At 42.6% G+C, this 26,034-nt stretch overlaps 2 protein-coding genes across 2 annotated transcripts in view; one reads left to right on the forward strand and one right to left on the reverse strand.

The window, feature by feature from the left end:
• Positions 1-2,564: 2,564 nt before the first annotated feature.
• SNRPC (small nuclear ribonucleoprotein polypeptide C) lies at positions 2,565-21,236 on the reverse strand. Its single transcript, XM_075262704.1, has 6 exons — positions 21,183-21,236; positions 16,951-16,993; positions 10,646-10,754; positions 7,765-7,854; positions 7,569-7,673; positions 2,565-3,215 (listed from the first exon to the last, which is right to left on the reverse strand). The coding sequence occupies exons 1-6, from the start codon at positions 21,188-21,190 to the stop codon at positions 3,091-3,093; spliced, it is 480 nt and encodes a 159-aa protein (XP_075118805.1). The 5' UTR covers positions 21,191-21,236; the 3' UTR covers positions 2,565-3,090.
• Positions 21,237-21,365: 129 nt separating this feature from the next.
• Positions 21,366-26,034, forward strand: part of ILRUN (inflammation and lipid regulator with UBA-like and NBR1-like domains) — a 75,952-nt gene continuing 71,283 nt past the window's right edge. The window contains exon 1 of the mRNA XM_075264351.1: positions 21,366-22,083. Coding sequence (XP_075120452.1) covers positions 21,926-22,083 — 158 coding nt within the window. The 5' untranslated portion in view covers positions 21,366-21,925. The remainder of the gene's footprint in view (positions 22,084-26,034) is intronic.

The following is a 26,034-nucleotide window of genomic DNA, read 5'->3' on the forward strand; positions in this document are numbered from 1 at the left end:
GGAGATCCCATTGTATGTCCTTCACTTCAGTAGGAACATCTGTTGACCCCACAGATGTATAAAAAAAAATAAAAAAAATACAGGAAAGATGACTAGCCCACTTGATTTCCTTAGTGTAAAAATCCATGGTCATAAACGACAAGCCAATAGGACAGGTCCAAAAAAAATATCTAAAGAAAATAAAGCTCTAGAGAAAATGCTTTCAAAGTCTTTTTCTCTGATGAGTTTACAGATTTAATGGTGGCCCAAACAAATTTGTATGCCCAGCAATTTATAGAACAAAATGTCACCTCTTCATATGCTAGGTCCAGAGGTGGACCCCAGTTAAGGCAGCAGAGATGAAAATATACTAGGGTTTTGTTCTGCATATGGGCTGTGAGAAGGTGAGAGGCAGAATGCTGGAGTCAAAGTATAGCTCCCCCAGGTTTCTGACCTATGTGTGGTCCAGTGCAGGTCTTATGTAGGCCTCAGCCCAGAAGTTGGTCCTGGGCTTGTAACTGGGCCATAAAAGGCTGCAGAGCCTGCACTTCAGGGCAGATCCTGAGAGTGCCCTGAAATACTGAGAGTCTGGTGAGATCATACTGTGCTATTTTGTTTGTTCGTGGGCTTGGTAGTAAGCCACATGTACGAGGGTAGTCTGAAAAGTTTCTGACCTCCACATGTAAACGGCAACGCTCGTCAACCAAAGTTGGGGAATGTGTTTGCGCATGTAATGGTATGTATTCACAAAAATTTCAGCCATTTTGCACCAGCGTTTTTTCTTCGACAGTCGTTGTAGCGAGTCTATGGGAGTGATTTTGTGAAAATGGATAAAATCGAATATCGAGCTGTCATTAGATATTTGTTTTTGAAAGGCAATACGCCTTCGCAAATTAAAGACGAGTAGGACCCTGTATACGGGGAGTCTGCTCCATCATGTACCACCGTCAAATTTTGGGCAGCTGAATTTAAACATGAACGAATATATTGATCAAGTTCACCAAACAGTGCTAGAGAACCGTCAACTGAAGGTTAGAGAGATAGCAGAGGCTCTCTAGCACCATTTGGTGAACTTGAGCAATGTTTTTGTTCGTTGTTTCAATTTTTGCCCGTCCCCAACGTTCATCGTCAACCAAGCTGGTACAGCCACGCTTAAATTCAGCAGCCCAAAATTTGACGGTGGTATATGATGGTGCAGAGTGCACAGTGTCCAACTCGTCTTTAATTTGCGAAGGTGTATTGCCTTTCAAAAACATATCTAATGACAGCTCAATATTCGATTTTATCAGTTTTCACAAAATCACTTGCATCGACTCACTACAACAACTGTCAAAGAAAAACCGCTGGTGCAAAATGGTTGAAGTTTTTGTGAATACATACCAACGCATGTACTCACATTCCCCCAACTTTGGTAGATGAGTGTTGCCATCTACATGTGGAGGTCAGAAACTTTTCAGACTCTTCAATAGCCATATGTTTTTTGCTGGTTGAGGGCTTATTTTGCTAGGACAAATGTGCTTTTAAGTGGTACCATATTAGGGCAGATATGACTTTTTGATTACTTTTTATTCCATATTTTGTGAGAAGAGAGAGCAAAAATCATTATTTCTGTTTTTACTTTCGTTTTATTTTTCACAATGTTCACCATGCAAGCTAAATAAAATTTATCACCACCCACAAAAGCATCCCAGCGAGTAGGACCACTCAACCCAGACAGTGGTTCCTGGAGAAACTACTCAGACCCAGGACTGAGGACAAGGAGCGGATACCTGATACTCCTGATCCTAGTGGGGCATAACTCGTCTTATGACGCTGCCTTGTACCGTCTGTCCTGGTCTGTTCTGCGGTCCTCTCCCCTTCTTCCACTGCCAGGAGCAGGTCAGGCAGTGGACGCTCCACAGTACCTGGGGCTGCTGGAGGAGCAGCAGGTGATAGCCAGCAATTCCACATACTTTTTAGACCTGCATGACATAGCCGATAGTCCAGCTTAAAGTAAAACTTTAACACCAAGCTAAACCCTCTCCTTCCTCCTAATTTTTATTTATTTTTTTAAATAAAAGATGTATATTTACTCATATCCCTGGGGCGTTCATGTGGCACATTTTCTGATTTTCCTGTGATGTTCTGTTTCGCCGTTTCCTGATGTGGAACGTCACCAACACTCCTCCTATCCTTCCCCCTATATCATACTCACCAGTCTTCATTTATTGATGAAATTCATTTTGGAGTAAAAGTAATTGATTTTCTGAAAGGTTTGCATTGACTGCCTGTGCTTAATTTTATGAGCATTAACAGAGTCACTGTATATCCAGAAATGGATGCTGATGCAGAGAAATGATTTTAGCTAGGAAAAATGTGGATAAAAACAAAACAAAAGGGGTCCAGTTTGTGCAGACAACTATTCTAACCATATCATTTAACTTGTAAACTGCAATGAAATAGAAATACTGAGAAAGAATAAAACCAAAAAAACCCACTACAAAACCTTTAGTAAAAATTTTTTATTTTAAATGAAATAAAAAACATTTAACAAGCCTTTCAGAAACTGTATTTAACAAAATGTATTTGTACAACATACTATCAAGACTTGCCATGGACAGAACAGTGCTCATATATGCTTGTATGGTATTGTATTACAAGCAGTAGCTCAATACATAAATCAAAAATTATGTATACATAAGAAATAAAGGGGGCGTTGTCCTTGGCTCAGACAACACATCCTCTGTTCCCTTTGGTCCTCAGGCCAAAGGGGCTATAGTGACCTTTGCAGCCAATGCTGGAACGCAGTGATCAAATTTTGGGTACCAGTGACTTTACTGCTATGTTACCTGCAGCCAACATGTGACCACTGAGGCAAGATTGGCTAGCCCTTGCACTTACTGCCCAAGGATCAGAGGAAACGGGGGATTGGTGGAAGGGTAGGATTTTACCCCCTTCTCCCTAGATCATAATTAGTTTTCAAGTTATCCTAGACAGCCCCTTAAATGTTTGTGATATCAATACCTGCACTAATATATTAAAAGAAAAAAAAAAGAAAAAAATCAACTAATATCTTGGCCAAAGAGGTCTCCAACTTATCCTCTGAAGAGCTTGAACTGGTTTATATGGCACCTATCGATCAGGGCGTGCCATGCCAGGGCGAGACTGAAGCATCATTGGACGGGCAGGGGGGCGCATCATGGGAGGGCCAGGCATCATTGGCATATGTGCTCCCATTGGAGGTCTCATACCAGGACCTAATCATGAGAGAGAACAAAAAAACAAACAAACCAAAATCACTGAAGTTGTAAGACTACAAATCAGAACACACTGCCTTTATACATTTATGTTACTAAAGCAATAAATAAGTCATCCTATAATAGAATTTTAACATTGCAATACCTTACCTAGTAAGAGATTTGTTGAAGGGATAGAATAGGTGAAGTCGCCTACAGAATGAAAACCACAGTAGTATTTGCAATATACCCTATATTTTCACTTGAAAAGGGACATAAGTTAAAATGCAGTGTGTCCCCTAATTACACCAAAATTCTGTCTCAAAATAAGCCAATTAATAGGAGGTGTACTAGACAATCTAAACTTATGTCAGGCGTATCATCCAGCATCAGCCTCTGTGGTAAATTCGGCACATATTCAGAATGAATAGATTAAATTAACACAGTCATATGTAGGCCATGTCACCCAGTGATCTATACATATGCTTACTTCCTAGTTATATTATACTTAGACTTAGTCATTGTTAGAGATGAGCGAACACTGTTCAGATCAGCCGATTCGAACAGCACGCACCCATAGAAATGAATCGAAGCACCTGTGACGCTGACTTTGCCGGCGGCTGGCCGGCATCACAGGTGCTTCCATTCATTTCTATGGGTGCGTGCTGTTCGGATCGGCTGATCTGAACAGTGTTCGCTCATCTCTAGTCATTGTCTTATATTATTGATTCACCTGCATCACTAATCAATTTATTGCATCTTTGTGGTTTGCATATGTTAGCAGTAGTTCTCTATAGAGCGTATTTACTTTTATTGTGACTATTTTTTGCATAATTACTATTTGTCTACTTGCCTTATGTGATTTGCCTTACATGCATTGTTTGTGATACTTTACCTATGCAGCCACTAGTTGCATGTTACCTAGTGATCTATACATATACCTATTTCCTAGTTATACTATATTTAGACTTAGTCATTGTCTTATAGTGTTAATTTACTTGTATCACCAATCAATTTATTGCATCTTTGTGGCTTGTATATGCTAGCAGTAGTTTGCTATAGGGCTTATTTACTACCTATCCCTAATGCGGCTTATTTAGTTACTGTCTTCCATTTTATTGGATATTTACATAAATTATATTCTACATATTGGACCATTATCTGTATAGGATCCCCTTCTTGTCCGTTGGTAGATACCTTCCCATATATATTTTAATACACTGTTTCTCAATAAAGATATTGTATTTTAATTGTTACCTATGTTGAGCATTCCTTTCAGCTTTGTTTGTTGTTTAGTTCCACAGAATTGGCGAATAGCAAATGTGGTGCCAATTTTCAAAAAGGGGTGTAAAAGTGAACCTGGAAACTATAGGCCAGTAAGTTTAACTTCTGTGGTGGGAAAGATATTTGAGGGCTTTCTAAGAGATGCTATCCTGGAGTATCTCAATGTAAATAATCTTATAACATCCAATCAGCATGGGTTTATGAGGAATCGGTCCTGTCAGGCTAATCTGATCAGCTTCTATGAGGAGGTAAGTTCAAGACTAGACATGGGTAATGCAGTAGACGTGGTGTACATGGACTTTTCAAAGGCTTTTGATACTGTTCCCCATAAATGGTTGGTATGCAAAATGAGAATGTTAGGACTCGGAGAAAACATGCATTTGGGTTAGCAACTGGCTCACTGATAGGAAACAGAGGGTACTTGTTAATGGTAAATATTCAGACTGGGCCACAGTCACCAGTGGGGTGCCCCAATGGTCAGTATTAGGTCCTCTCTTGTTTAATATCTTTATTAATGAACTGGTAGAGGGTTTACAAAGCAGGGTGTCCATATTTGCAGATGATACTAAACTTTGTAGGGTAATTAATAATGAGGAGGATAGTAGAATATTACAAGGGGATCTAAGGAAACTGGAAGCATGGGCAGAGACTTGGCAAATGAAGTATAATGTTGACAAATGTAAGGTAATGCACTTTGGTTGATGTAATAAAATATATGATTATGTACTTAATAGTAAATTACTGGGTAAGACTGCCAATGAAAAAGACAGGGATTTTGGTGGACAGCAAGCTTACCTTTAATGACCAGTGTCAGGCAGCTGCTGCCAAGGCAAATAAAAGTATGGGATGCATCAAAAGAGGTCAAGATTCTCATGACAAGGACATAGTTATGCCTCTATACAAATCACTGGTACGGCCACACAGAATATTGTGTGCAATTTTGGGCCCCGATATACAAGAAAGACATAAGTGAACTTGAAAGTGTAAAGACGGCCAACCAAAATGATTAGGGGAATGGGTGGACTGGAGTGCAACGATAATTAACAAACTTTGGGGTAATTAAGTTTATAGAAAAGACGTCTACGGGGAGATCTAATAACAATGTACAAATACATGAAGGGACAATACAAAGAACTTTCTAAGGATATTTTTACTCTTAGGCCAGTGACAAGAGGACACCCTCTACGTCTGGAGGAGAGAAGGTTTCACCAAAAACATAGAAGGGGATTCTTCACAGTAGGAACAGTGAGGCTCTGGAACGCTCTGCCCCGGGAAGTGGGGATGGTGGATTCATTAAACAAGTTCAAAGAGGGCCTGGATGCCTTTCTTGAAGAGAAAAATATAACAGGTTATGGACTCTAGATTTTAAGGACACGTTGATCCAGGGTTTTTATACTGACTGCCAGATTTGGAGTCGGGAAGGAATTTTTTCCCTTGAAATAAGGCAATTGGCATGAGCCTCATGAGGATTTTTTTTGCCTTCCCCTGGATCAGCACTGTAGGGTTATAGGTTGGACTTGATGGACTAATGTCTTTATCCAACCTCATCTACTATGTAACTATGTAGGTTCAAACTACACTGTTTGTGAGGGTATAGACTGTATGGGCGGAGCAGATAGCTTTCATTCTCCTAGTGTCAGCCTCCTAGTGGCCCGGTCTATACCCATGGTGTTGTTTCCCCCAGTGAAATGAGCAAGAAAAAAAAAAAAGTGGGGGAGGCAGGTGAAAACTGGCATGAGTTATAGTTATGAGTTCCTGACAGACATAGATTTGAACTCCGATACAACTACACTCACATGAATTTAATAATGCCTTTCACCACCTACACATCTGTTAAGGGGTAAAAATCCACTGATTTTTCCCATCTAACCCCAATGTACATAAGTAAATCAGTGCAGTTAGTTTTGATGCCCAATGCTTAGGCTCCCCACTGTCAGGTGAGCAGTGTCATGCATAGCTGAAAGTAACACCGCTAGGCTCATGTCCGAGACCTCCCACCTGACACTAGAGTATCTAAATAGCATACCAGGCACCAAAACTAACAGCACTTATTGCTGTTGAGTGTAAAGGTGGGGGTTTGGAAAGAAAGAAAAAGAAAAAAAAAAAAAAATCTAAATATGCAAAAATCAGTGAGCAGCCCCAATGAAATTATGCTAAGAGCTGGGTATCTTGATATAGTTAAAAGTTCTCTTTAAGAGACCAGAGACTTTGATTAATTCTGCAGCCTGCAGTTCCACTTTTCTGGCCTCCTAGATTGTAAGCTTTTGTGATCAGGGCCCTTAATCCTACTGTGCAAATTGAATTATAATCTGTAATCTCTCATTTTACTGTACTTGAACCCTACAATTTGTAAAGTGCTGTCAATTGTTGTACAGGAAACCAATTGCTGCTGCCCATGAAATGGAAGTAAAGTGATCTTTCCTCTCTACTCTATACAATTATCCTTCTATATTGCTGCTAAATTTCCAAGTGCATATCACAGTACAGTGTTGGCCAAAGAAGCAAAAAAACAAAAAACAAACAAAAAAAACAAAACAACCCCCCCTCCCCCAAACATTATGAGCCAGTTGATATAACAGTAAGGGTGTTTGTGGTGCGGTCAATAATACAGAAGTGTGTATATAGATTTGTACAGGCTACTCGATTTATCTGTTTTATGAAGCTGGGAGCAGATGAACTGATGAACATTTGCTGTAACACATGCCCAGGCATTTATGTGCAAGAATGAAGTCAAGGCATGCTATCTTATTTCCATACAGGTGTAATAAGAAAGGATGACAATATTGTTTATTTGAAATGTACATTATTATTTTCAGAAAATAAAACTGAAAATATCAAATAAATAGTCATCTTCGTCGTCACAGTAATCGATGGCGGCCATGTTACCAAGAGTTAACTGGAGAAATTTCTCCAGTTAGCGTTAACAGGCGATTAGCGCCACTAACCGGAAGTTAGACACTAACTGCCGATGGTGAAACAGCTCGCTTAGTTAACTTCTGATTTAACAACCTGTTAGAGTTAACATGCGTTGGTGAAACCGACCATTAGTGTATTTGGGTTATACGCTAACAAAGGTTATCATTAGCTCACCATGTCCAACTGGCATCATTCCTGGTGGAGGAGGCCCCATCATTGGCATCATTGGTGGGCCTGCCATTGGAGGTGCAGGCATCATACCAGGACGTGGAGGACCCCCTACAAGACAAAGATTATATAATACCGTTCAACATAGTTAAAAGCATACTTAAAAATATGGTGCCACATAGGGAACAGAAAATACACTTACCTAAGCTAGGTGGTGGTGGGATCATAGCACTTCCGGCAGGTGGAGCTGCAAAAGGTGTAGGTGGGATCTTACCTTGTTGGAAAGCAGCAGCTGTAGGAGGAATGATATAAATAAGTATTAGGAATTACCACAAAAAGGAAAGGAAAAAATAAAACCCTTAATATTAAGTGGATTGCAGGATGTAGTTCTACTTGTATGAATTCCAGAGATCTCACTGGTTGAACACATAGCTAGCATTAGGATATTTATATGAAGCTGCATATCTAAGCATTTCCTTTCATGACACCAAAAACAAATTTCTGTGTTTTATAATGCCTGACATATAGCCTCTTCAGTTCACACAACCCCTATCCTGTACACAATAAGAAGAGGATAGCTTTCAATCAAGGGAAAAGGTAAAAAAAATTAAAGAAAAAAATAAATAAAATGCAGGATTTCAGAAAGGAGCTCCCATGCATGCGCAGTAAAGGTGGATCATTGCTGCAGAGAACAGAGCAGTGCTGGAGAAGAGCATGTGCATGCAGAATCAGTAAAGGAGGAGCCGTCCCGCAGGAAGAAGCCTCGAAGGTAAGTATATAATAGGGTTGGGCTGAGTAGGCAGAGAGGGTGGGATAGTTAGAGAAACAGCGATGGGGTGTATGGAAAGGAGGGAGAGAGGAAGTGTGTGTGTGTGGTTGAAAGGATTAACGTGGAAGTTAGCAGGAAGCTGAACCCTGTAAAACTCAGGAGATACTAGGTGCTCCCAGAGACACCCATAAACATTCAAAACACATCTAAAAGCATAGGAGTACATTTATTAACCCCTTAACGCTCTGGTCAGTAATAGTACGTCCTCGCAAGTAGCACGTTCGTGCTCAGCTCAGTACTATTACTGACCTGTAATGGCGCGGGCACAGAAGCTGTGCCCGTGCCAATACACCCGGAATATCGGCTGCGTTACACAGCCGAGAGCCAGAACGAGCTGCCCCGCTGAATTGCCGGTCGGAGCTCCGCTCCGATCAACTGTATTAACCCTCTTGATGCCGCAGACACATGTGCTAAATGTGGACCCCCCCAGGCAACCCCCGCGGCGAGATCAGGGGGTGCCCTGATGCCCTGCTAGGACCCCTACTTACCTGGTTGATCCTGCCGTGATCCTGGAAGTGTGTCTATGCGTCTGCATAGACACACTTCCTCTATAGTCTGCAATACACGTGTATTGCAGACTATAGTACTGGACCAGCAATCCAAGTAAAGTTATAGAACAAATTATAAAAAAAAAAAAAAAAAAAAAAAAAAAAAAAAAAGTGTAAAAATAAAGTGTATGAAATAAATGAATGAATAAAGCCCCAAAATTCCCTTTTTCTATATTAAATGAGTTATATAAAATTAAACCCTAAAAATTAATAAAAACTATGCATATTTGGTATGAGATGATAATTTTTTGCCATCTCACCTTACAAAATATTCTATTAAAAGTGATCAAAAACTCATATCTACCCACAACAGTACCATTAAAAAGCACAGGTTGTACCGCAAAAAATAAGCCCTCAACCAACTCTGTCAACCGAAAAATAAAAATTACGCATCTCTGAAGATGGCGATGCAAAAATCATTGATTTATGTCTCCATATGGATTTTTGTTCTGCAAAATTACTAACGCATAAAAAAAGTATATAAATTAGGTATCGCTGTAATCGTACCAACCCGCAGAATAAAGGTAACACGTTACTTATGCTGTACGCCATGCGGAAAAACATTTAAAATGTAAAATGCAATGCCACGATTTTTTTTTTTAAAGTTAATAAAAAATAGTCAATAAGTTATAGGCACCCAAAAATGGTATCTTTACAAAATGCATCATATTCCAGAAAAATAAAAAGCACTCATATGGCCACGTTACCACAAAAACTTAAAAAAAAATAAAATAAAATATATAGCTTGAATAATGTGAAGACAAAGCCCCCCCCCCACCCAAATCGCCAAGTCATTAGAACAAACATGGTTGCGTCAGAAGTGGAATATATAAGCGTTGCGAGCGGGATATTTTTAGAAACTGCAGAAACAGAGTAATAAATATTATTGTATGTTTTGCTGTTAACCCCTTCTTTGTTACAAAAAAAAAAAAGTGGTTTAAAATGGAAAATAAGTATAAAAAAAAGTGACATTTGGAAATTTCACTTTCATTTTGCATTAACTCCTGTGGAACACCTAAAGGTTAATAAAGTTCCTATATACAAATTTGAATAGTTTGAAGACTATGGGTGTTTTCTATTATATAGGCCCCTCAAAGTCACTTCACAACTAAATAGGTCTTACAATTTGACAACTACTAAAGTTAAAAGTCTTCTAACTTCCTAGAAAAGTAAAAGGACAATGAAGAAACAATGCCGATATAAAGTAGACATACGGCAAATGTTAATTAGGAAGAATTTTGTGTGATATGACTGTGTTTTTACGAGAATAACAAACTTTCAAAATCAATAATTTTATGAAACTTTCAGTATATTGTCCTTTTTTTAACAAACAAACGCAAAGTATAATGACCAAAATTTATCACCAACATAAAGTACAATGTGTCACGAAAAAACAATCTTGGAATCACCTGGATAGGAAAATGCATTATGAAGCTATCCTCACATAAAGTAAAAGACGTCATATTTGAAAAACAGGTTCTGAGCCTTAAGGCCCAAAGTACCCTGCGTCCTTAAGGGGTTAACTCATTAATAGCACTAACATTTGCAGGTCATCCACTCAGCTTCTGAGCAGGTAAAATTTCCATTCCATACATATACAACGTGGTGCTCTAAGTGGTTAAATACACACTCTTCTGATCCTCTCCTTACTACAGCATAACACATATACACAATGTACAAAACCTCTCTCCCACAATGCAACTTACTAGTTTTATCAATTAAACTCTGAGCTTGCTCTTCCATCCATTTCTGATAGTAATCCTTTACATTTTCTTTGTGCTTTCTTCCACTGCAGTGGGTCTTGCGGACTGATGGCTAGAAGAGAGCAAGGTTTCATTCAATGTATATGTTAGACTTACAACTTGTGCAGGAGAAAATTAGTGGTACAACATAAAACATCTTAAAATAGCATGTGTATATACATACATATATATATATATATATATATATATATATATATATATATATATATATATATATATATATATACATACATATATATACATACATATATATATATATTTATTTTCTATATTATATATTCTTTTGTTAAAAAAAAACAAACCTTTGTGCATTCTCTTTATAACAACTAGAGATATATTAATATATCTCTAGTTGTTATAAAGAGAATGCACAAAGTTTTTTGTTTTTTTTTTAACAAAAGAATGTACATCCCACATAGTTGAAGATCTATCTATTCACTCATTCCACCTCCAGATGGCCATTAACCATTAACCGCTACTGTGCTGTATTATTCCATTGTGATGAACATATACAGAAGTTGTAATAGTTAAAGGAGTTGTTTTATTACAAATACTTATCCTCTATCTCCATAATAAGGGATAAGTGTCACAGAGTCTCCCAGCAATCAGAACAGGACTGATAGTTCTCCTGTATCCAATCTGTGAATAATGCGTTAATGCGTTTGAGTTACCGGCGATCAATTCACTGCTATGGGTCTGCCAGGAGTGCAATTCAAATGAAATGAGTGACAGACTCACACGCACTGTGGTGCTTCATTTACATGGGGGACCTTTAGTCCCCCATTCTTCTGATCTCTCAAGGACATGCCACTCATCCTCTATCCTGTGAATAGGGGATAAAAAAGGGATTTTTGTGTACTCGCCTGTAAAATCCTTTTCTCGTGGTTTCACTGGGGGACACAGTACCTTGGGGTATAGACCTGGTCACTAGGAGGCGGACACTAGGGAAATGAAGGAAGTTGGCTCTGCCAACATATGCATTTGGGTTAGCAACTGGTTCACTGATAGGAAAAAGGGATTTTTGTGTACTCACCTGTAAAATCCTTTTCTCGTTGTTTCACTGGGGGACACAGCACCTTGGGTATAGACCTGGTCACTACAGAAATGAAGGAAGTTGGCTCCGCCCACACAGGCTATACCCTCTCACTGACAGTGCACTCAGGCAATTTTGTACCACAGCAGTAGGAGAGAGTCCACAAAACGAATATGGAACCAACAACCACGAACAAACCTAAATCTATAAAGAAATAAAACCCTGTACACAAAATAACGGGTGGGACCTGTGTCCTCCAGTGAAACAACAAGAAAAGGATTTTACAGGTGAGTACACAAAAATCCCTTTTTCTCGCAATATTTCACTGGGGGACACAGCACCTTGGGATGTCCAAAAGCAGTCCCCAAGGAAAGGAAAAAACAAACAAAAAAACCAGACAGTCCCGAACAATCGGCGCACTGCCGCTTGCAGAACCCTCCGACCCACTGGAATTGGCAGAAGACACTGAAAAGATCTGGTAAAATTTAGAGAAAATGTGTACCGAAGCCCAGGAAACAGCTTTGCAGACCAGCAAAACAGAAGCCTGATGTCGAATAGCCCCGGAGGCACCGACAGCCCTGGTAGCGTGATCTGTTACATGGAAGGGTGAATCACTACTTTTTAGCCGTAAGGCTTCCTTAAGACAGACCGAATCCATCTAGAGATGGACACCCTAGAAGTGCAAGCCCTACCTAGAGCTCTCTGGAAGATCAAAAAAAAGAGCATCACAGTGCTGAAAAAGGTATCGTGAGGGCTAGAGAAAAAAAAAACAAAAAAAAAAAAAACGGCCGCCCAGAACAACATCCAGGCACTGGATGGCGCTCATGAGGATCCTTAGACTCTGGACAAAAAGACGACAAGACAATGTTCCCATTGGTGAGAATAGAGGACGCCACCTTAGAAAGAAAAGATGGTGGAGGACAAAGAACCACCCTGTCCTGTAAAAAATCAAGAAGGGAGACTGGCGCACAAGCTGACAGCTCAGAACCCTACAAATAGAAGTGATTGCAGCAAGTAAAAAAACCATCTACCAAGAAGAAAACAGCGAGCTTTGCTCTAGAGGCTCAAGAGAGGAGCCTGAAGTACCTCAAAAACTAGGTAAAGTTGACAATGATCAACTGGAAGCCGGAAGGAGGGACACAATGAGCCATACTCTGGAAAAAAAGGTCTTTGCTTGAGCAAGGAAAACCAGGGCCTACTGGAAAAGAGAGGAAGCGCAGATATCAGACTTTTCAGGGAAAGGCCAAGACCCTGATCCAACACAGACTGAAGGACACCAGGAACCTGGGCAAAGAAAAAGACAACAATCTACAGTTCCGCACCAGTGGAGATAAGACCTCCAAGTGCGATGGAAAATTTTAGCTGACTGAGGCTCCCTGGCCTTGATCATAGACTAAAAAACAGGATCAGAAAAACAACAGCCACGTTGTTAAACGTAGCTAACGTGAAGTGGAAAAGTCCTTGAGAGAGCAGACCCTCCCATAGAGGAGCAAGCCAGGGCGTCTGCCAACAGAACCACGAGATCTGCATACTAGCCAGACAAGGCCAGTCTGGAGCTACCAGGATGGCAGGAACCCCCTTGACCCAGAGTTTCTTGAAAATCTGAGTAAGAACGGGAAAAGGGAGGAACAGATACAGAACTAAAAACCAGGGAATTACAAGAGCGTCGGACACAACGCCTGAGGATCCTTGCACCTGGCCACTACAGAAGAACTTTGTGGTTAAAACAGGAGGCCTCAGCAACCAACCGCCTGGCTCTTGGTTCCGCCCTGGAGAGACAAGGAGGCGACTGCCACAGAACTGTTGGACTGAAAGCGAGCCAGCCGACCCCAGAGAAGAGAGGTCCAGTACGCAAAGCCCGAAAGAAGGCCCTCAGTTCCAACACATTGAATTGGAGGGAGGATTCCTTCTGGACCACCGTTCCAGAACATCCTGGATCCGGAACTCTCCACCCCCCTTCCCCCCCCCCAAAAAAAAAAAAAAAAAAAAAAGCTGGCGTCAGCAATGACACCTGATGAACTCGAGGAGCAGAGGAGTTAGGCGGTCCAGACTGGACTGGCACTGGCCTCAACGTGCCAAAATTACCAGCTGAAAGGCAGCAATTGGAACTGGACAGAAGTGTTCGAACCTTGGTTTTTGGAGGGAAAATCTTGCATAGACGAGTATCTAAAAACATATCCAGAAACCTCCATGCGCTAAAGAGCACAAGACAGGACTTCACCTCGTAGAACAGCCAGCTGAGCCGCCAAAGAAGATCCAGAGTGATCTGTAATTTGGAGAGATAGTCTGTCCTGGAGGGGACCTTAGCCAGAAGATCTTCCAGGTACCGGACAACAGCCACACCTCCGGGTGGAGAATAGCCATGAGAAAGGGTAGCACCCTTACGGAAAACCCGGGGGGTGAAGGCCAACCCAATGGGCCCAAGTAGAGCGTGACAATTTGGAAGCCGCGACCCTCCCACAAAAACAGAAAACCGCTGAAGGGCCAGCACAGTGCACAAGAGGAATGTGGAGTAAGCGTCCTGGATAACGATGGAAAGGAATTCACCCAGTTCCATAAAGGCAACCACGAATAGCAGAGAGTCCATGCGAAAGATCTCAATCTGTTAAGAAACTTCAGGTCCAGAATGGAACAGAAAGAACTGTCCTTTCTTTGGAACAGTAAACAGACTGGCATAGACCCCCTAGAAATGTTGAGAAGCAGGCATGGGCACAATCACCCCCTCTGCTGAAACATGGAGACTCCCTCGAGAAGAGAGGCTGCTCAAGAAGGACAAAATCTTCCTCCTAGAAAATTCTATGGAATAGCCGATCGAGATCACCTCCCGAAACCAGGCAAGTCAAAACTCCCAGAAGGCGAGCCGATGATCCCCCACCTAAGGACCCCTGGGTAGGGGAAAACCTTAATGCAAATTGAGGCTAGACAGCATCAGACCAGGAAGGCTAGAGTGGGGATGCCCAGCAGGTCTAGTCGTGCTGGAGGGCTTCTTGGAGGACGAACCCTGAGGAGATAGCTCTTCTTCCCTCTTCAGGAGGCAAACGCTCTGAACATCTCTGATAAAGCAGGGAACTTCAAACCCCAGTCGCTACTCCAAGCCCTTCCCAAAGGGACGGCACTGCTCACATGAGAAAAAAAAAAAAAAGGAGGGGAGAGCAACCACAATCATCTTAGAAGCAGGCTCAACGTTCCAGGAACTGAACAACCATCCGGAGTCAGAGGCATCCCAAAAATAAACAGAACAACAGTCCTAGAGTCCACCATTATTTGAAGAGTATCACATACAGCACAGACAAGCTCCCAATGTGCCTGACTGGATCTCCGAAACCCCTTAGGGCCTTAACCACAGTTGCTAACTGTGCAGACAGATGCATCCCACAATCTGGGTGGACAGCCGCTCCAAGATACCGCCGTAGACTGACAAAAGTCTGGCCAAGTTACCTAACCTGGGGAAACAAACCGCCTAAAACTGGTGAGGGAGAGAAGGGTCAGCGGACTCCAAAGTGGGCTGAGTGGAGCAACAGAATGAACATATAGATACAACCTGTCCGCAAGACATTTTAGCTTGCAGCTAGAGCACGCATAAACGTGATAACGGGGAGCGCCAGGACCCAGGGAGACCGCTCAGTTGGGCCATCCCCAACTGCTACGGACAGCTGCACAAGAAGATCCACAAAAGCTGAGACTGCAAAAGGAAAAAACAGGCTTCAGAACAGGAAGAGACACCAAACAAGGTCGTCCATGTAAGATTCCCACCCAAACAGGCGGGAGGAACATCCAGGCCCGCCCTCCGACCTATGGGCGGCCTCCAGATTCAGGAAAGCCCAGGGATGAGGCAGGGCCTAATGCGGCCTACATGCCGCCGAAGCCGCGGCCTCCGTGCAGTAACGGCGCCGGCCGTGCGACCTGGAAAGTCTGAGGATGCGGCGGGCCTAGTGCGGCCAACACGCCGGCAAAGCTGCGGCCTCCGCACAGAGGCCGCTGCCGGCCGCGTGGACCACGCTGTCTGCCCAGAAAAAGATAACCCCCAGGGTAAGAGGGGAAAAAGGGACAACATACTCACCTATGTTCCCCTGCTCATACTTACCAGTCCGAAGTCTTCAGGCGCCACAGACTCACCCCTTCGGTGATACCTCGCACGTAATAGTGGGGTCGCCGGAATATCCAGCCGCCGATGCAGCAAGTAAAGAGGGGACTGGGTGACTGCGAAGAGCTCTATAATAGAGCGCTTTTGCCCACAGTGGGTACGACCAGTGTAGCCTATACACCGACAACCCCCTGCCCCTGAAAAAAATAAAAATGGCGTAAGACAGAAAGACCTGACTCAGGTCGTGACTGCCTCCTACGACACTAGGTTAAAAACTGCCTGAGTGCACTGTCAGTGAGAGGGTATAGCCTGCGTGGGCGGAGCCGACTTCATTTCCCTAGTGGCCGCCTCCTAGTGACCAGGCCTATACCCCCAAGGTGATGTGTCCCCCGGTGAAATATTGCGAGAAAAGCCTTTAATGTGACAATACCTTTAACGGCCAAACTATCTTGCATCCTTAAAGGGGTATTCCCACCTCACATACTCAGCAGTCTTTACTGCTGTAAAATCTTCTTGCATCATTTGGTGGGCGGGGTTTCACATGCAACCTGCCGTTTAGCTCCGCCCCCAAATTCACATGTAGCTCCGCCCACCCATATTGGACTATGAAGTACAGGCAGCAGCAACTCCAGTCTGTGTTACATACAGAGACTGCCTGTCTCTGCCATAATGAACACAATTGAATTAGCTAACCTGATAACTGGAAGAACAGAAGAAATTAAAGCAGCTCCTCTCCCCTATCTGCTAACAGGAACCTAGGTCACATGGTGTAGACACAGAAATAACTAGATACACAGGCTGGCTCCCCTGCACTTAGCCCCTCCTTCCTCCCCCCTGAGAACAGGCAGATACATCACTTGACTCATGAGCAGCTAAGTCAGGGCTGTGGCCACAATGAATTGAATAAAGTAAGATAGTGAACAAACAAATCAGTTTTGCTGAAGCAGTGTATTTAGGAAAAGTCTTAAATCCACATTAACAAGCAGTATAGATGGGATCCTTGTGATGGGACAACCCCTTTAAGAGTTATAAAGGGTGTACAGATCGACTAGTCATCATGTAACCTACTCCTGCTATAAACAAATCATCAGGAAAAGCAGTAGTAAATTTAACAAGCCCTAAAAGACTTACTGAATCGTGAGTGAGGTAGGTGTCACAGTAATCGCAATAGAACCTGTATAAAACAAAAAAGTAGAGTTAACAAAAAAAATATGCTTCGACACAACAATCTGCTTTTCAGGTAGTCTCCATGCGTTACAAGTTCATTAACACACACACACTGAAGCCAGTCAAAGGTAAGGGGGCGTTCACACTACCGTGTGTGCCCCTAACAAAAAATAAATTATCTAATAGACTTTGCAGAAACTAAAACTAGAGTATTGTAAGAAACTTATAAATAAAACTTATTAATAATGTTATTTAGAAAGTAGGAGGGATGGCCAAATGGGAGGCGGCATTGGGTACCCCCATTTCTCAGGAACAGTGGCAGATTGTCTGGTCTCATGCTCAAAAAATCATCCCAGTGCATTACTTTTAGGGAAACACAATATAAACTCTTGATGCATTGGTATCATACCCCAGCTCTTCTCCATGCTCTGAACCCTACACTTCCGTCAAGATGCTGGCGTTGCAATGCTGCGGTGGGTACGTTATTTCATATTTTTTGGTCTTGTCCTCTTGTCCTGGGGGGAGGTGAAAGCCCTGACAGACGCCCTCTTTGTGCAGGGGGTCCCTTTAGATCCCCTCTGATATTTACTGAACCTCCCTCCCAGGCACCTAGGTAGCAAGACTTCCAGACTCTTCCTATACCTCTGTACGGCTGCAAAAACCCTTATTGCTAGACAATGGAGGAGCGGGAATCCTCCCTCAGGCATTGAACTCCTGGCACGTATCAAGGATGTGAGGAGCCTCGAATTCCTGCTAGCCTTAACAACACCCTGGCCAACTTCCAATCTATCTGGTCTCCCCGGGATGCTCACTGTGCGCCAAGTGGGAAGCACGGTGGCTCAGTGGTTAGCACTGCAGCCTTGCAGCTCTGGAGTCCTGGGTTCAAATCCCGCCCAGGACAACATCTGCAAGAAGTTTGTATGTTCTCCCCGTGTTTGCGTGGGTTTCCTCCGGGTACTCCGGTTTCCTCCCACACATCAAAAAGACATACTGATAGGGAATTTAGATTGTGAGCCCTATATGGGACAGTAACTGTCAATGTCTGTTAAGCGCTGCGGAATATGATGGCGCTATACAAGTAAGCATAATAAATAAAGTGGCCTTTGATCTTGGACCTTCTTCCTTACTTCCCTCCCCCCTCCTCCTGTTTCTGTTTGTCATCCTCCCCCTTCTGTTATTTTAATGTTATGCTGTATGCCATTTTTTGTTTTCCTCTTCTTGGGGTTTGGCGGTGTAGCCTTTCCCTCATATTCTTGGCTTTTATTTGCCTTGATCTTTGTTTGTAATGTTTTACATGTGTAAAAACTCAAAAAATCAGTTAAAAAAAAAAAAAAAAAAAAAAAAAAGAAAGAAAGTAGGAGGGTGTTTAGATTAGAGTAGGGATTTCAAATTATCCCAGACAATCCCTTAAGCTCAGTGTGGAGTGTTCTGTGCATGTCATTCTGCATTGGAAGGCACCAGAGACTGGCTTCAAAGTGAGGGAGCATCAAAGAAGCTACGACACAGGTAAATATCCTCCCCTCGCTACTGCCTCACTTTGACGTCGGTCTCCAGTGTCTTCAGGTGCAGTGTGATACAAGCAGGCATGCGCTATACTGCAATAGAAGAGCAATCCAGAATAACAAAAGCATATTTATAAAGAATTTAAACAGTTCTACAAGATCCTGTGATTAATTTCATATTGATTTTCCTTCTGACAGACTCATTATTAGTAAATAAAACCTTTAATAACAGGTCATTTTCCAGTGTCCAATTCCCTTTAAAGGAGTTGGCAACTGATATTGTATACAAAAGGTAAACAGGGAAGAGGAAAAGTGGTTAAAATTTCAGCACTGTGCTGTGATGCACCATCAGCTTGTCATCTTGGTCTTCAATAACAGCTAAGTTCCCATTCTGAAAGCAGACAATGCTGTTAAGGCATATAGCAACGTACCTACAAACCAGATAACCTAGCAAGGTGCAGTGTATTACAAAGGGACATGCTTTTGAATGGGGTTACATCACATTATTAACAGCCATTTTCAGTATAGAAGAGTTGGGGCTGTCCTTGAAGACAAGTGGGTGGCACTTCACAGCATGCAAAAACGCTATGCGAGTATATATATTATATATGACCTTACATTTATGATCTCCTGGGCTGACACAGCTCCCTGTTCTCTTCAGGTTTTCTATCTGACATCAGAGACCGCTGAGGTGAATAGGGTCTTTGGGTCATAAACCCATCATATGCCGCACAGAGTATAATGGCAGATTCGGTTCAGCCGTGTCCAGTTCAAACATAACCTCAGAGGGTTATGGTTTATAGGGGGTTAATCTAAATGATTGGCATTGATTGTAATTGACGAAAAACGCCCATATATTATAATTCACTGAGCCTTACTTGGGACTTTTTCATGTCATAACTCTGAAGTGGATGATTAGATAAATTAATTCCCCTCTCTGCAAATTCACTTTGACCGATTCAAATTCCCCAGTTAAATTGATTTTTTTTAAAAATAAACCTAGGACATGAAGAGGAGTCTGGACAGAGAAAGATAAGTCCACTGTGTGTCTCCCTGCCCTGCTTAAAGGGGTTGGTCAAAGTTAAAGTCACTAACTAATCCAAAGGATGACTATGACCAGGGGCTTCAGGTCTCATTCCAGCCCTCGGGTCATGTGATTGGAAGCAGCACTCCAAACCCTGTGTTGCTTCGCCTCTTACTCTCTCTCACAGGTAATTAATTACCTGTGCTATAGGGGCTGGTTTACTATACTCGGGAGACTGGCGAAGGAGGGAAGGGACAGAGAAACTCAGGGGTCAGAGGATTGCTTTGAATCATGCTACCTGGTGGTCTGAACAAGGTTGGAGCTTCCAGGTCCATCATTATCATCTACTGGATCAGGTAAGTGAATTTAAACTCCCTGGACAAACCATTCAAAGGTCCTATCCCCCAAGTCTTCAATATCAGATTTGTGGGCCTCATACCTCCACTGATCAGATGTTGCCAGCCCTGGTATTATACTGTGGATGCAGCCGAAAGCAGACCATTACTGCCAGGGCTATCACAGCTCAGCTCCAATTCACAGTCAGAACATGTCAAGTGAATGACCCCTAATTGTGCAAAGACACCACATATCAATAAGCTGTACGACCTCTTTAATTGATAAGTCTCTTCATATATGCATACAGGCCTGTCAAAGTCAAGTAGAGTTGGATAAATCCACACAGACCTCTCTATAAGCCCAAATTCATCTTTCTGCAGTGTTTTCTGTTTTTAAGCCATTTTCTTGTAAAAACTGCATTATTTTAAAGTAAAACATAGCTCTCTGTAGGACTGTGTAATTAACCGTAAAACAACCAAAATCAAGAGTCAAAAATCAAAAGTGAGCTCTATTCAGATCACATGTGAAATTTCATATCAATTAATTTTTCATCCATATCATCCTGTCATACACTGCCTTTGATTAAAGGCTATATTACAGATTGAATACTATCCAGTAAGGTTTTTCTCATAGGTAATTCAGTAGATGGCATAGTAAGTAAACAAGGGCATGTAAAGGGGGAGTACCCTAAAATAAACAAATATTAATTGGAACCAAGGTAAAATGTTCATGTTCAATTAAGTAATAATTGCCCAGCATTCGCTTCCTCAATCATGGAAGACCCTTTGTCAGGATTTGACGCCATCAGTGGTTCAGATGGCATGGAGCTGAAGAAAGTTTCCCTTTAAATAGAATACAGCCTTTTAGCGATTTGTCTCCTGTGTAAACCCTACCCAAATCACGTATACCAAGGGCAGGACATAAAAAAAAACAAAAACAAAAAAAAAAAAAAAACACGCTCCAAGTTAAAGAGGATGATACCCCCAGGTTCTGCTGTATGTTGTCACCCACATACTGTGGCACATATTCAATGCTCTGGATATTATAAAGAGCAACCCCAAAAGCCACAAACTAACATCCTGCTGAAAGATGGGAAAGTGACCAGAACCAAGGGCATAAGAAAGCAGCTATTAACGAATAGTTACACTTGCCGACAAACCATGGCGCAAGACCCCAGATCCTAGTTACACTACTGCTCATCTCTAGAACAAACTGAAACGCTCATAGGGGTCGCTTCACAAAAATGCTGCCATATGCGAAAAGTAACCAATATTAAAGTAAACTTAGAACAGAACCCCTCCGCGTAACTCACTAGCTACAAAGCCAAAACTTACTTCGGCATGGCGTTGATAGAGAATGAACCACCGTTGTCTCAAACGGAAATGACGCGTAAACCAATCAGCCGGTGTTGTAGTCGACAGGAAATTGCGTCACACAGAGGGTGGTGCACTTAGAATTTCCATCTTAGCAAAGGGCAAAAGGGCCCCGCACGTATTTTAGCATGTTGGCAGTATACAAGGGGTTATTTCAAGAGGGCTAACATATCCAGCTCCCTGAATTCCATTTATGAGTATGCAAAACGCTTCAATAGAAGCCCTTCGCAGCTGCTGTGGGTGGAGTTAGTATTGCGTGCCGTCGTTCGTTTGGTTTTTGACGTCGTGACGTGAGGCGCTCAGGAAGCGGGGAGGCCCTGAGCGGCCAGCTGCGGAGCCGGAGACCGGGTCCTTCAGTAACGGGCCCGGGTGCTGTGACATTTAAACATTTGGAGAAATAAAGCTCATTGCAGAGCCTTTCAGTCAGAGGTCACCGACTTGAGGTCAAAGGTCACAGAAGTCATCATTGAGGACAGCAGTTGTGTGAAGTGTCAGAGGACACACAATCCGTCCTGGAATTGGTTTTACAGTGGTCCAGATCCTGGGACTGGGTGAGGCTGAGCAGACCTTAAGTGGAGCACTGAAGCTTGTGCGCCTTAGCGGTAGTCGTGGAGCAGGTTGATGTCACTGATACCTCACTGTAAGAGCAGGACATCAGGGCAGTGTTTACGTTGTGAGAAGGGGCACAGCTCGGACACATAGCCATGGAGGGGATGGACGTTGATCTTGACCAAGAGCTAATGCAAAAGTTCAGTTGCTTGGGGACCACGGATAAAGATGTCCTCATTTCGGAATTCCAGCGGCTCCTCGGGTTCCAGCTGAATCCTGCGGGTTGTGCGTTTTTCTTAGACATGACAAACTGGTAAGTTATGGGAGTTGCTGTGTATCTGAGTCCCCTCAAGCAATGGTAGCTTCAGTCTTGTGATAGCAGGGGGTATCCAGCACCATACTAGAGTGATTTCTTAGTAGCGGTCAGTTAAAACAATGGATTCAATGGTAATCGGCACTACCGGCAATGGTAGTCGGAGCCATGTGTAAGGCTATGATCATACTAGTGTCGGGTGACAGATCGGGATTCTGTCCCCCATTCCGCTTAAAATATGCAGAGAGAAAAGTCCTGTAAGCTGTTCGCTGGTTTCAGGTGGAAACTCAGTGTACCCTGTTATAGTTTAACGGGTTCACGGGTTTCTTCTGGGTAACCTAAAAGCTAGTGTGAATCTATTGTAAGCAGACAACTGTCATGTCCTGGGCAATGTGCATCTTTAGGGCTAATTCACACGTTGTTAGGTGGTTGAGGAATTTGATCAGGAAAAAACCCGCTTATTAAGGGGCCATCCTGAGGGTCAAAAAATTATATATGTGGGTGTAAACTGCTGCTTGGGCACACAGCAGGGCTCAGAAGGGAAGGAGCACTGCGCTTTTTAGCTATTGGGGTACAGAGTTAGAGGGACTTTCGGGGCGCCATATTGTTTTTGCAGAGCCCTGGAGGCGACAGTGAATTGGAATTCGCCAAGAAGTGATACCATTTTGTAGGGGCAATTTTAGGGTCTCTGCAAATATGACATGGTGTCCAAACACCAACAATCTAAATCTGCACTCCAAAAGCTCTGCGCCCTGCTGTGTACCCTAATGGCGGTGTATTCCCACATGTATGACACTGGTGTACCCCAGATAACGGACTTAATGCCATATGTGGGTAGAAATGGTTGTTTGGGCACAGTATATAGTATATAGTTTCCAGAAATGAAATCGCAACTGATAATGAGAAGTTAAAAATTATAATTTTACAGAAATTCGCCTTTTTAGTGCCCGATATGTTGTGCCCAAGTTATGTCAGCAGACATACACACTCCAAAAACTGTTAAGCGGGTATCCCGGGCACAACAGCTTTTAGAACATTCATCTCTGATACAAGTCGGGCACCACATATTATGCACTGAAATTACGTATTCCTGGAAAAATTGGCATTTTCACCTTTCACAATCAGCTTTGTATTCATTTATGGATAATAAGTTATAGCAACACTTGGGGGTTAAAAATGCTCTCTGTACTCCTGGATAAATCCTTCAGGGGTGTAGTTTCCAAAATAAGGTCTCATATCAGGGGATTCCACTTTACTGGCGTTTCAGCTTTGCAAAAGTGTCATGGTGTCCAAAAGCCAAGCTGTCTATGCTCCAAAAACCCAATTTCCCTTCTGTGTCCGGCTGTGCCCTAATATCAGTTTATACCCACATATGACATTACGTACATTATCCTGGGTACACCAGTGTCATACATATCGCATAAACTGCAGTTTGGGCGCACAGCAGGGCGCAAAAGGGAAGGAGTGTTATGCGGCTTTTGGAGTACAGATTCAGATGTTTGGTATCTGGACACCATGTCATGTTTTTCTATAGAAAAAAGTTATTTTTGCGCTTTATAACGTTATTAATTTTTTCATACACTTTTTTTTTACTTTTTAATGTGTCCATTTAGGACACTTGAATCAGTTGATGCTTTGATGAAGGCATCAACTGATTCTGCATTGTAGCTTGTAAGACAGAGCATTCAGTGTCCTGCAAGCTACAAAGGAAGTGAGCAACATCGCTCACTTCCACTTCTCACCGGCAGGATCAACCAGGTATGTGGGGGCTCTGGCAGCCTGGCGTCACTGGCCAGACCCACTGGCTGAGTCCGACAGGACGTTACTGATGGGGGGGGGGTTGTTAAGTGTTAGGAACACCTACCTCCTGCCTTCTCTCCCCCCGCCAAAAGGGTACCTAAAGACCGGACGTATTTAGACAATGGTCCGGTCTTTAGGTACTTGGACCGCTGACTGCAAATTTATGTACGGCGGTCCTTATCCAGTGATTGTCACAGTGCAATCTGCTGCAATCTGTGAAAAACAAATGCAGGAGCCCTGATTTTCACCTGTGCCTCCCCCTCATGTAAAAAATTGACAGGACCCAATGTACATTCAGCACAGGCAAAAACAAGTTTTCTTGTGTATGTGGCCAAGTGGGGGATGCATTGATTCAGCTCATTTGCATATAAATTCAAATTTGATTCTCTCCACAGAAAGATTGTATTTTTTTACAAAAAAAGGTATGTTCATTATATCACTAACCACCCTACTACAGGATATAAATGGTTTTATTGCAAGACACTCTTTATGCTAGGTTCACACCTGCGTTCAGCTGTCCGTTCTGTGATTTCCATCTTCTGCATGCCAGAAGACGGAAACCACAGACCGGGTCCGGCCGTGAGCGGTGGTGAGCGTTTTATGCACTCCGCCGCGAAACAGTTTTATTTTAATCCGGACACAGAGTACTGCATGTCCGACTCTGTGTCCGGATTATAAAATCCGGTTTCGCGGCGGAGAGCATAAAACGCTCACCGCCGCTCACGGCCGGACATCTTTCTCACCCATTCAAATGAATGGGTGAGAAAGAATCCTGCAGGTTTCCGTCTCCTGCTCTGTTTTATGCAGGAAACGGAAACCTGAAGTACGGAGTGCCGGGCGCAGATGTGAACGAGCCCTTACAGGGGAACTGTCGCCACTCCCATAATGTCTTAGTAAATATTTCTACTTTATCCTTCATAAAGTAACAATACTAGAGCTTCTTGTCTGTGAAAGGCAGTAGCCATTATTCAGTTTTTTTCTCCTAAAAAATTATGAATAAAATAACAAATGGCTGTTACAAGTTAAGTTTATGTCCTTACACGCCATGAAACTTCCCAGTCAGTTCTGACAGTATCAGATTGTGTAGGGGTTCACTCTTCTAACAAGGGGAATAGTAATATCCAGTTGTAAATTCACTCATACATTGTAAGGAGGTATTAGGGTACGTTCACACAGCGGAATGAAGAGGAATTCCTCTTTGTTTTCTGGCGCTGGCATTTTCGCTGCAGTCTAGCCGCAACAGTATGCTGATGCAGTGCACGGCATTCTGTCACAGCATTCCACTGCTGATTAGGCCCGGATGAATTCGCCTAATCTGCAGGGAGTCTCGATCTGCGGACTCTGCGGCAGGACACCTCTTTTTCCCGCATCCTGCTGCAATCTCTTGTCTCCCATTGAAAACAATGTGAATTCCGGGAGGAATCTGCCACGGATTTGGAGGGCAAGATCCACCCTCAAATCCACGGCAAATTCCTCCGTATGAACACAGCTACATAAGGACAATGCACGGTGCAGATCTATAAGGAATTGGACTCCTGAATTATTGTTTTACAGGGTATACAATTATTTTCAAAATCAAACTAAAAGGTTCTGCTTAGACAGAGGCCACACATGGCAGAAAAGTTTTGTTTTGGGGTATTTTTTTTGGGGGGAGGAGATTTTGCTAATTTGTTTGAGCCAAAAACAAGACAAGAGTGGATTTACCAAAAGGAAAAAGTATTTGTGTTTCTTTTATACTTCCCATTACTTTTAAAACCACTTTAGGCAGCAAAATCTGCAATATTGCTCATTTGTGGTCTCATAGTCTAATTCAAATCTTGAATTCCACAAGAAATCTGTCTTGCACTTTCAGTTGAATAAATGGACACTAATTTAAAATGTTTGAGCAGAATAAAGCTTGTTGCAGATTGAAAAGTTACAACATGTGAATAGAGGTTTGTACAATTGCATACCTTGTATTGTATTTATACAATAGGCATATTCAGTATATGTGAATGTGGACTTAAAGAGGACCTTTCACCATATCCGGGCACATGCAGTGTTATATACTGCTGGAAAGCTGACAGTGCGCTGAATTCAGCGCACTGTCGGTTTTCCCGATCCGTGCCCGGTGTGAAGAGCTTACGGCCCGGTACCGTAGCTCTTCTATGG

The sequence above is a fragment of the Leptodactylus fuscus genome, chromosome 2, assembly GCF_031893055.1.
Source record: "Leptodactylus fuscus isolate aLepFus1 chromosome 2, aLepFus1.hap2, whole genome shotgun sequence".
Taxonomy (NCBI): Eukaryota; Metazoa; Chordata; class Amphibia; order Anura; family Leptodactylidae; genus Leptodactylus; species Leptodactylus fuscus.

Bases quoted from the DNA above. Each gene is read 5' to 3' on its own strand.
- SNRPC (XM_075262704.1), bottom strand. The intron at 10,755-16,950 runs GTAAGTCTTTTA...GCTCTCTTCTAG, and splicing joins CCTACCTCACTCACGATTCA to CCATCAGTCCGCAAGACCCA. The intron at 3,216-7,568 runs GTGAGCTAATGA...TCTCATGATTAG, and splicing joins AATGATGCCAGTTGGACATG to GTCCTGGTATGAGACCTCCA.